Source organism: Quercus lobata, chromosome 9, assembly GCF_001633185.2.
Source record: "Quercus lobata isolate SW786 chromosome 9, ValleyOak3.0 Primary Assembly, whole genome shotgun sequence".
Classification (NCBI taxonomy): Eukaryota; Viridiplantae; Streptophyta; class Magnoliopsida; order Fagales; family Fagaceae; genus Quercus; species Quercus lobata.
In genome coordinates this window covers 31849571-31861908 of record NC_044912.1, presented here as the reverse complement: position 1 = coordinate 31861908, position 12338 = coordinate 31849571, and the positions used below count along the sequence as shown (strand labels likewise).

The following is a 12338-nucleotide window of genomic DNA, read 5'->3' as shown; positions in this document are numbered from 1 at the left end:
GGCTCTTCTTCCATCATCTTCTTGTTCTTCTTCTTCCAAAGGAGGGAAATACGATGTATTTCTTAGTTTCAGAGGCAAGGACACCTGCAAAATATTTACAGATCATCTATAAACAGCTTTGAAACAAAAAGGCATATCCACTTTTAAGGACGATGAAAAACTTAAGCGAGAAATATCAATTGCCCCAAAACTCTTGAAAGCAATAAAAGAATCAAGGTTTGCTGTGATTATTTTATCAAGGGACTACGCTTCTTCAAAGTGGTGCTTGATTGAACTATCAAAGATCGTTGAGTGCATGAAAAAGACCGGATTGGTAGTTCTACCTGTTTTTCACTATGTAGATCCTAGTGATGTGCGGAATCATAGGGGGACTTTTGCAGAAGCCTTTGATAAACACGAAGAGAGTTTCAAGGATAACATGAGAAATATAGAAACGTGGAAAGCTGCTCTAACAAAAGTTGCCGATCTTGCCGGATGGGATTTAAAGGATAAGTAAGAGTTTCTTTGAAATAATGCTATTTTTTGTCAACTTTTCTTCTTTTCTTTTTTTCTTGAATTTATTTATCATTTCTTACCTTTTTTTTTTTTCTTTTACTTCGTAAGTATTCAACTATTTTTAAAATAACCTAGACTAACCCCATTCTGATCCTAGTAGTACTAAATCAGTGTCATGCAAGTACACAATTACACAGACTTGGGCCTCACAACAAATTTGGCCAATTATATCTCTAAAATTGCCCCCATAATACATCTTGCAATGAATTTCTTTGTCCCATATTTATTACAAACTTTGGAAATTATAATCTCAAATTGGACTTTGGATTTGCATAGTTTGGCATGGTAGTCCCTAAATTACCCAACATGAGCAAAAAGTCACGAACTTGGTAATCCTCATTCTACATGTGACTTATGGAGTCTACATAGCTTTGCTTTATATAAGCTACCCGCCCACCCGTAATGTTTTCAAACGAATTGCTACTTTATGTTTTTGGCAGAATTGTCTTGATAAGCAAGTAAAAATATCAAAAGCAAGTGGTTAGGCGAAAAATAGAATTATACAGTTAATACATCATTTTTTTTTTTATATGAAGAAAAAAAATAAGCTAGTAAAAATGTCCAAAGCAAGTGGTTAGGCGAAAAGTAGAATTATATAGTTAATACTTCAATTGTTTTATTTTTTATTTTTATGAAAAAAGGGCGCTTGAAAATAGCATTCCAAGAAATGTAAAACAAAGAGGACTAAATATAATTAGGCATTCTCAATGTGGCTGAACGAAGCTAAGATTATGATTATATGCTGAATGTTTTATCTTTAAATGTGGCTAGCTTTGCCTCATCAAAATTATTGTTTTGCAATTTTCTTTGCAGGTATGAATCAAAAGTTATCCAAGAAATCATTGGAAGGATATGCACTGAGTTGTATCACAAATTCTCAAGTGTTTATGAGAACCTTGTTGGAATGGACTCATGTGTGGAGGAAATGTTGGGTTCATACTTAGGTGAAGGGTTGGGTGATGTTCGCTTTGTTGGGATATGCGGGATGGGTGGAATGGGCAAAACAACTCTTCCACAAGAAATTTATAGAAGAATTTCAGGAAACTTTGAAGCTAGTAGCTTTATTGCTAATATTAGAGAAGAAACTAAAAATCAAGGTCTAGTTTCTTTACAAAAACAACTTCTTTCTATGATCCTCATGGAAAGTGAAATAAAAATATGGAATGTTTATGAGGGAATCGATGTTATAAGGAATACACTACATAATAAAAAGGTTTTTATTGTTCTTGATGATGTGGATGGAGAACAAAAATTAGGAGCATTAGCAGGGAAATATGATTGGTTTGGTGCGGGGAGTAGAATCATTGTAACAAGCAGAGATAGTCAAATATTAATAAGTTGTGGTGTGAAAGATATATATACATCCAAGGGGTTGAGTGACAATGATGCTTTGAAGCTTTTTACTTGGAAAGCTTTCCATAAACCTCATCCTGAAGAAAATTTTGTAACTTTGTCTAAGGACTTTGTGAATTATGCTAAAGGCCTTCCTTTAGCTCTTAAAGTTTTAGGTTCTTTGTTGTTTGATAAAAAAATGGATGAATGGAAAAGTGCCCTAAATAATCTAAAATTATAATTTGATGAAAATATTATGGTTCTGCTTCAAATAAGTTTTGATGGGCTTACAAATACGCAGAAAGGATTGTTTTTAGATATTGCATGTTTTTTCAAAGGAGAGAACAAAGATTGCATAAGAGATGTACTACAAAGTTTTGGTTACCATCCAGATTACAATATTGGTGTTCTTATAAAAAAATCTCTCATAACCATTAATGAAAATGGTGCTTTAGGGATGCATGATTTGCTACAAGATATGGGTCAAGAAATCATTCGTCGCGAATCCCCTAGAGAGCCTAGTGGACGTAGTAGGTTGTGGATTTATGAGGATGTCATTCGTGTATTGAAGAATAATACTGTAAGTTAGACTAGTATAAACCTGAACTTTAAGAAGTATATATGTTACTATAAAATTTTCTAAGAATTTACTAATTATTCTAAATTCATTGTTTTATTTATTAGGGAACAGAGGCAGTTGAAGGCATAATGCTCAAATTTCCTATTCAAAAAATGGAACACTTGCGTGCTGAAGCCTTCTCAAAGATGAAAAATTTGAGATTGCTTAAAATTGGTAATGAGAAATTTCCACAAGACTTCATAAATGGTACTATGCAACTTCCAAAAGACCTCAATAGGGGTAAGGTGCAATTTCCAGAAGGTCTTAGTTATCTTTCTAATGAGTTGCGTGTTATTGAATGGCATGGATATCATTTAAAATGCCTACCAACCAATTTCCAACCAGACAAACTTGTTGAATTGAGAATGCATTGTAGCGGCATCAAACAACTATGGAAAGGAAATTTGGTAAGATTATTACTTATGCAAATGTGTATTATATTCCTTTTCATTAAAGCTCGACTTTATCTAATTATTTATTGGTTTATAACATATTTTTGATGAGTTAAACCTTATAGATCTCAGTGACTCTCAAAACTTGATCAAGACCTTGGACTTTAGTAGAGTCCCAAATTTGAAGCAGTTGATTCTTCAACATTGTATAAGACTATCTAAGATTCATGCATCTCTTGGAAATCTCAAATGGCTTACTCGATTGGATCTAAATGGTTGCAAGTGCCTTGAGAGCCTTCCACCCAAGATCAACTTGGAATCTCTTGAAATTTTTATTCTTTCTGGTTGTTCAAGACTAAAGAAGTTTCCAGAGATTGTGGGAAATATGTCAAGTTTGTCGGAACTTTATTTGAATGAGACTGCCATAAAAGAACTACCATTGTCTGTGGAGCATTTAACTGGCCTTACTAAATTAGATCTAGGAGACTGCAAAAACCTTTCAAGTCTTCCAAATGTTTGCTGTTGTTTGATGTCTCTAAAAATTCTCACTTTGTTTGGTTGCTCAAAAATTAATGAACTGCCAAAGAATTTGGGGAATATCAAAGGTCTGGAGGAGCTAGATGTGAATGGAACTGCTATAACAGAATTATCTTCTTCGATTGTTCTCTTAAAAAATCTCAAAGTACTATCTCTTTGTGGATGTGAAGGCTTATCATCTATGTCATCAAATAAACTCTTCAGTTTTACTTTAATGCGAAAAAGAAGAGTAGATCCCACAGGCATGTTAGAGCGTTCTCTTTCTAATTTATGGTCTTTGACTAAATTGAATCTAAGTTATTGCAATCTTCAAGCAATCCCTAATAGTCTAGGTTGTTTACACTCTTTAAGCCATTTAGATCTCAGGGGAAATATTTTTGTTGGCCTTCCTGAAAGTACCACTGGACTATCTAATTTGAAGTCTCTTTTTCTGAGTGGTTGCACACATCTTCGATCTTTGCCAAAGCTTCCATTAAATATTCACGATATATATGCAGATGGTTGTACCTCATTGGATACATTACCATTAAGACCTGACGCCAATTTTCATCCGTTTATTCATCTTGTCAATTGTATCAAATTGATTGACAATCAAGACTACCCTGACATATGTTTAGCAATGCTAAGAAATTACTTACAGTCTCAAGTCTCTCTCTCTCTCCCCTAAATATCATGACTTTGTAATTTTGTATGTTTCACAGGAAAATAAGTCATATGTTCACTATTCTCTCTCTCCTAAATATCATGACTTTGTAGTTTTGTATGTTTCAGAGGAAAGTGATATGTTTTTCGTTCACTATTCCTGGAAGAGAAATTCCGAAATGGTTCACCCATCAAAGCATAGGGGCTTCAATGAATCTGCAAGTGCCTTCAAGTTTATGTAATAAATTGAAGGGAGTCGTTGTGTGCGCTATTTTTGTACTCCGCCAGCATCATCCATTTCCCCAACATAATTCATTGTTTGAATGGAGAGGTTATAAAGGTACGCATGAACTTTGGTGTTCATTGGAAAGCGATAGATTTCTTTTCGAGGGCAGTGGCAGCTTTTTTTTTTCGGAAGAATTTGGTGACGTTGAATCGTATCACTTATTTCAGAATTACCATCCCATTGTTCAATCATTCAATGAGGAACAGAAAGAAAAATTGAGTCAAGCAGATGTTGATATATTCACGCAGATTGAGATTAAATTTGAAACCGATTGTCCAGGATTGGAGGTTATGAAATGCGGGGGCCGTTTGATATTCGAGCAAGACATTGAAGATCTAAATCAAACTATGCCCAGGTGTAGCAACAGCAGCAGCTGTAGCATCACTCCTTATGAGGATGATTTTGAAGGTTCAACAAAAGATACCAAAACTAAGCGAAGCCGTGATGACAATGATGGAACCAGTGGAGAAGGTACCTCTAATGAGATAGATGTACCACACCCAAAGAGGATACAGCTCCCTAATCTAATTGAAAGATTTATTCCACATTTGGGAAATTGGATTGAAAATTTAAGCACACAAGGACAAGGTAACACTAACTGCGAAAAAGAGGAATCCCAGTGAAAGTAGAAGCTTTGATGAATCTGTACAGCTGATAATCTGTACAGCTGAGGAATCCCAGTTTAAGCACACGGATGTTGATAAACTTAAGTTGGAAGGTAAAATCAATACTCTAGTTGCTCTCTCGGTATTCACTACAATTTTCCAACTCCAGTGTTGTAAAATCAGAAGGAAAGAAGAAAATTTGGGCCAATTTTCACCAAAGATGTTGTTCTCTCTCTCTTCTCCTCCCCCCCCCCCCCCCCCCCACTGCATCAACCATTTCAAAGGTAGATTCAAGAGATTTTTTCTTTTGCTTCTTTTAATTAATTTTTATAGCACTAGCGTGGTGGCTTACAATTGTAAAAAGGATGATGAAATCATCTGCGTAGTTTTCTTGTTGAGTCTAATAGACCTCGAATATTATTAAGCTACTATATTTGAAATTTGAATACATACGTGAAGGAAAGACCCAATAAACTATATAATTAAACTAATGCAACTTTTTTCTTTTTTGATGGTGAAGAATAATGTATTAAGAAAAAGGAGGAAAGAGAATTCATCTAAAGAAACAGTCGGTTTCGTTTTTATGTTTGTTGTATTAAGAAAAATAGGGCCTGAGGTATTTCTTGTTGACAATTTGGAATTATAAACTTTCAATCGTCTTATTTGTCACTTGGAAACTGATGTCATGTTGTTCCATCTAGGTGAATTGATGTGGCTGTCCCATATATACGGTGTGTGTCACTTTCAGATTGTTTGATGCAGTTGCATTGAAGCTTTTTAATTGCTAGCTGTTGCCCAAGCTTGGCAGTGCAGTAATGTAGGCTTTGTCTTATAGCATCATGATGATATGCAGAGTTCAGACAAACAGTAAGGCACTACATGGCTTCTTTATCTTACAATTGGGGTCTCCTTTGTTAATTGATAATTGATATTAGGGAAAGAAATAGGCAAAATTGTAATGGTGAAGTAAGACCCAGTAGAACTATAAGTTGTAATTAGGAATTTTAACCTGAAATGCTAATGATAGGGGTGTGCAGAAAATCCACCGACCCGCCAAACCCAACCCAACCCAACCCGACCCGCCGGGTTGGATCGGTTTTTAAGGCTTGGTGGGTTGGGTTGGGTTACAAAAAAAAATTTTATGGCAGGTTGGGTTGGGTCTGAGTCATAAAATTACAAACCCGCCAAACCCAACCCGACCCACCCATATATAATATATATTTAAAATATATTTTTATATTTAATAATTTTTTTTAAATCAATTGTAGGGAACTTTTATATATATATATATATATACACATTTAAATATATATTATATATTTAATAATTTAAAAAAAAACAGTTGTAGAACAGTATTTCCTCAGTTCCTTCTACTAATACTAATTTAATATATATATAATATATTATATAATTAATAAATTTTTTTAAATAGTCAGTTCTTCCTATCCTATATAAAAGCCAATTAGTTCACACAAATCCTAATAAATTACTATTGTTGTTTAGTCATTAGTGTTGTTTGCTTTTAAAGAATTACCTTGATACTAATCTTTAGGTTTTTTTAATATTTTAATTTTTTTTTATACTCAATTTAATAATAATAATAAAAAATTTCAAACCCATGAGTTCAACCCGACCCAACCCGACCCATGTGGGTTGGGTTGGGTTGGGTTGGACTTATGTGATGGGTTGGGTTTTTTTTGACCCGCCATGGTGGGTTGGGTCAAAAAATCCCCTCAACCCGACCCAACCCGACCCATGCACACCCCTAGCTAATGACATCTGTTGATCCCATGCTTGAAGAGAAGGTTTAACAAGTTGTAGAAAAGGCTCTCCTCTACTTGTACTGCCCTTTGTGACTTTTGTTCTCTTCCTCAGTTACTAGTTTTTTAGTAGAAAGGTAAGATTTTATACACTAGTGGAAAGATTACATGTATAAATATAACTTTCTTCTACAACCACTCAATTTGCCTCCACTTTTACCACAACTTGAAGTAGTTGACTATGAATGGTGAACAATCACTTTTATATGAACTCACCACATTTTCTCTTCTACTCACTGTCGACCGCTTTAGAGTTGTAGCAAACGTTGTGCGTGTAAAAACTTATAGAACTCTCAAAATAGAACTCTCTCAGATATTATCAATTTTGAGAAAATGAATACAAGCAACTGAGTAATACATAGCACCTAATTCTATATATACACTGTCCAAGCAAGCAAAAGGAAAAACAGAAAAACTGACTCCCTATTTAAATCAGTTACAAGAAGGATCCTATCTAAGCATTACACGGGTAGCTCAATCTCTAACTGCCTCATAAACCACGTGGCATCATCTCTTCAAAGCAATGGATGAACTGTTCACAATATATGGCACTATTCCCAATAACTCCTTGCTAGCCCAGATTGACACTGCCACTTGTGCTTGATCATTGCTCCTCTCTCTGCTACGATGCTTTGGATTGTCCCTTTCAATATCAACAGTGCGCCTAAACTTTCTCTTTAATATAATATTGGTCTACTGGTTGTTTAAACGTTATACTCTGTTCCACACCATAGCATTACAGCCCTTCTCTGTTACAAAGTAAAAGTGCCTATATTCTTCGTTCATTAGCCCCACCATATCAGGACCACCTGTTGGGTTTATTGCAGTAGGCCTTGCGTGTCAGCTTGCTGGAATTCTTTCAGTAAACTCAGTCTCACTTCCAGAATTTGTTGCAATGGTCTGCATTGGTAGATCCATGTTAGTGCCAGATAAAAAAATTCTTATAAAATATTATGTATAAATTAATATATATATATATATATATATAAAATCTTAAATATGTAAAAATAAAATCCAAAATTTTGAAGTATGAATACTTTTTAACAGTTACCAAAAATATAATATAACCAAATTGATGTATTTGCTCTGTTTAACTTTCTTGTAGATCAAATTTTCCAAAGTCTGCATTCTATCCTACATGATCTTGGACTTATGATTGATGTCATATGTATGTCACTTTAATTAAGAAGTGGTTCTGGCTGAGTCAATATGCATTTGAGTTCAAATCAATCTAAACTTGATGTTTGTAATTATATGCAAGTCCATTTCTAGACCCACTTTTGTCTATTAATTTGTCTTATTTCTTTCTTCTGGTTTGCAATAGGGAGGCATGAAGTCGGAGCAATTGTTAATGTTGCTGGCAAGGGCCATCATTGGATTGATAGACTCAAGGAAAGCATTGTCATTGATTATGAACATATACTTTTTCCCTTGTAACCTAACTAGTTTGCTTCACATCTGTTGGGATGGACCATGATAAAGCTAGTGTGATTTAGTTTGTATTTTTCTTCTGTTTGTTGTCAAATGCATGCTAATTATGTAATCACATGTAAGAGTTGTACAATCTATCTTGCAAAGATATTTCCAACCCTTTACCACCTTGAACTTATACACAGAAGGTTGTAATTAAAATAGAGTATTTTTTGAAAAAAAAATAAAAGTGAATTTCAGTGTCTTGCTCAAGCGAGATATAGTTTTTCTCAAGCAAAATTTAGTTTTGCTCATGCAATATTAAGTTTGACTACAACAAAGGACAAGCAAACTTTCTGTCTAAACCTTGCTCGAGTAAAGGAAAGGTGAGAGACACTTAGTGTGAAATTTGTTTCTATTATTGAAGAACTTACTTGAGTTAGAAGGGCAGTTTGCTCAAGCAACAATTGCAATAAAACATGTTTTCTTGAAAATTTTGCAAAACAAATGAGGGAGTTTGGGCAACATTTTAGCGTGTGTTTGTTTCAGCAAAAGTGACCTTTAAAATGTGTATTTTCTTTGGCAACTCTTCATTGCTAATAAATAAAATACCATATTTAAGTTTTTTTTTTTTTAAATTCTCTGCAAATAAAGAAATTCAAATAATTCTCCAATCTTGCTACTTGTAGTTGTTTAATTTAATTTAGGAGATAATTTTCTTGCAAACTCATTAGCAGACTTCTCTGAGTGGGGACAAATATCATTCTTAAAGAAAATGATCTTTTCGTGTCACTAAACCTCTTTCTTATTTCCATTCACTTTTTTGTTAAATTTTCCAACAACTTAGACAAAGAAATAAAACATCAAATGTCAATTAATTGTCTGGAGAAGTTAGGATGCACAATACATAACACATAGACATGCTATATATATGGGGAGAGGCTGGTCTCTTAATAAAGAAGAGCAAGTTATGGCATAAGTTATAAGGCTCTTGGCCCTGGACATGCTATGTAACTGAAGATAAACTACTACTAGGGGATTTCATGAAAAAAATTGGTCAACTTTAATTAGATGATTTTGCAGAAAATCATAATAAAAAAAATGAGAGAGAACATTAAGCATCATCAAAACAACTATTTTTCTTGTATCTACATCTAGTCATCAAAAAGGTTCTTCATCGGTACCTCTGTGGTATGGTGCCCACTATGTTCAAAATTGTTTACTTCAAGTTTTTAATCTTTGCTTTTTTATTTATGTTTATGAAGAGTTTATGAAAATTAAAAAATTTGAAGAGATACTATTTTAAATTTAATCACATATTAAATAACATAGCTCCCAAAAAAAAAAAAACCAAAAACAAAAATACCAAAGATTTTTCCCTTATCAAAGCATAGATTTTCAAGTATTTTTGCAATCGATCTACACTTGGGCTCAAAATCTACTGTAATCATTTCTTCCTTTGATGAAAGTAAGTTCCTTGCTTTTCAATTGCTTATTTGCATTTATCTTTCATTTTTGTTCTTCCTATTGCATTTGACACCCTTTTTAATTGAGGCATTACCAAACCCCAGACGAGTAATATTTAACTCACAAAAAAAATTATTAAACAAAATTATAATATCTGTTCCAGAAAACTGAAAGAGAAGAATAGTGAGTATCAACATTGGGGGTGGACTAACTAAAAAACCAAACCTATTCCATTTCCATATCCACTTTTCCCAATGGCAGGGCCAAATAAATAAAAGACAATTTCCTTGCAAATATTCATCAACTTTTCTTCTTGCACCCGCTATATCTTGGAAGCTTTCTCTTCTTTTTCTTTGAGTTGCTTCTTTTCTTTCTAATATCCTTTCCTCTTTTGAACTTCCCACGCTAGTCCTTAATCCAATAAGCTTTTGGAGATAACGGTCGATTATGAATCCAAGAAATAGGGTAAAACCTGCAAATCAAGTTCAGACTTCCGGAAAACACATGCCAGACCAGTCTGATGGGAAATTAAAGCAGACAATCTTGACGTTCCACATCACCACAAGAGAAGCATTTCTTGTTAGTTGATGATGGAAAATTTACAATCAACTTATATGCTCACTGTATTTTGGTAAATAACAGCACTGTGCCCCGAAGTATACGTCACGTGGCGACATTGAAGCTGCCCAAAAAGTATTTGATGTATTGCCTCAAAGAGGCATAGATGCATGGAATGCCATGCCATTATAATAGCCTATTCACGTAAAAAGTTCCCAGATGAAGTTCTAAATCTATATCATCAGATGATCTTGAAAGGTGTTAGAACTGATAAGGATAACTTGACTTTCATGGTGGCCCTCAAGGCATGTACGAGGTTGTTGGATTTGAAAACGGGGGAGGAAATTTGGTGTAGAGCAATGGATTGTGGGTTTGAGCTTCATTCGTTAGTTGGGTCTTCAGTTTTGAATTTGTATGCAAAGGCGAGTAAGTGGGATGATGTGGCTAGTGTTAGAAAAAATCATGGGAAGGACAGGGATGAAGAAAGTGCCAGGGTATAGTGTAGTGGAAGTGAAAGGGAAATTCCATGCTTTTCTTATGGAAGATAAGAGTCATTATCAATATGAAAACATGATGCAACTTTTGGATAAGTTGGATCATGAAATGAGAGCTATTGGATATGTCCCAAATTAAGGCTGAATTTGTGTTGAATTCCCTTGATGAGGAAGTCAAAGGAAAAATGTTATGTAATCACAGTGAGTGGCTTGCTATTGCTTTTGGTCTCTTAAACACAGGGCCTGGAACCAGATTACTGATCATAAAGAACCTTAGGGTGTGTGGGAATTGCCATGAAGCAACTAAGTTCATTACAAAAATTGTTAACAAAGAGATTGTTGTGAGGGATTTGAGGCAATTTCATCGCTTCAAGAAAGGGATCTGCTCATGTGGTGACTACTGGTGAAGCTGATGTGCGTAGATTTCCTTTCTCTTTGCTGGATTTTTCAGAGCTAAGGTGTTGAATATCAGGGTAGGATCTGACATCTCTGTAGGAAAGCAAGTTGCTAATATTATAATGGGGTAATGGAAGAGACAAGCAAGCTAACATCTCAATTGCGTACTACAACCTCTAAGGAGTGTATAGATGAAGCTCGGTAACCAGTAAAGTCCTTGGAGATGGTCCCATCCAACATATCCATATCCAGCTGGGTTGCTGGCAGAATTTGGTTGTTGATATACATCCACCACTTTATCAATTTCACCTTTATACTATACTCTTCAGCTAAGTTCAAAGAGATTTTGTCAAAAATGATACACTTTCTTTATTGCTCAGTAGATGCAGATTGTTGAAAGGAATTATCTCTGATTGGAATGCCAAAGAAAAAGACTAGCGGGATTTTTTTTTAATCCAAATGTCCACTTGCGTGCTTAGCATCAACAAGACTGATTTTCCTCTAACAGCTCATGTAATTAATCCTTTTGAACTCTTAATTATTTTTTCTCTTGCTTTCTAGTGTCAAAGGCGATACATTTTTTTCATCTCATAATACTGTTGCTTTTACTTCTGCCGTATGTTTGACATTTAGAACATGGATTCTCAAACAAAATCAAAATTGGGAGTATAGAAACAACTTAGAGAATTTCATATGTTTATTATTTCTGGATACAGTTCACATTTTCTAGTATTTAGTTGAGAATATAGACCATTACAGAAATGATCTGAAGAGCAGCCCCTTTCCTAATGTATCTGGTAATTCATTTTAGTACATCACTTGTGGCTACACACACACACATATATATAATTGTAGTGGCTAATAGAGGTTGTTCTTTATATCAGATTTAGTGTATTTTCTTCCCTGTTTTGGGGAATTATGCCAGAGTTCTGAGCTTATGCAAAGGGTACAATTCCCTTTTCTTCTTGTAGTCATGGACTAAAGGATAATTGGGGAATGGCATATTCTCAAGTGGCTTCTAGACATGCTCATTGAAATGCCGGCTAACATCAAAAAGTTCTTGTGGAACTATTGCTTGATGGCTGATTGTGCATACCTTTTGTCGTTTTGGGGATGTTAAGGGTTTTTTTTTCACATTTTCCCTATTTTAGAAAATGTTTTTGTACTGTATTCACACCCAATAAGTATTCAGCATTTGTTAGGGGTCCACCTCCTCTCTTGGCTT

The 12338-nt window shown here is 34.5% G+C and overlaps 1 protein-coding gene across 1 annotated transcript; it reads left to right on the top strand.

The window, feature by feature from the left end:
• The first annotated feature begins 295 nt into the window (after positions 1 to 295).
• Positions 296 to 2869, top strand: LOC115961586 (TMV resistance protein N-like). Its single transcript, XM_031080542.1, has 5 exons — positions 296 to 492; positions 1369 to 2102; positions 2280 to 2467; positions 2572 to 2751; positions 2852 to 2869. Exons 1-5 carry the CDS (start codon positions 296 to 298, stop codon positions 2867 to 2869), a joined length of 1317 nt encoding a protein of 438 aa, XP_030936402.1.
• The last annotated feature ends 9469 nt before the right edge of the window (positions 2870 to 12338 follow it).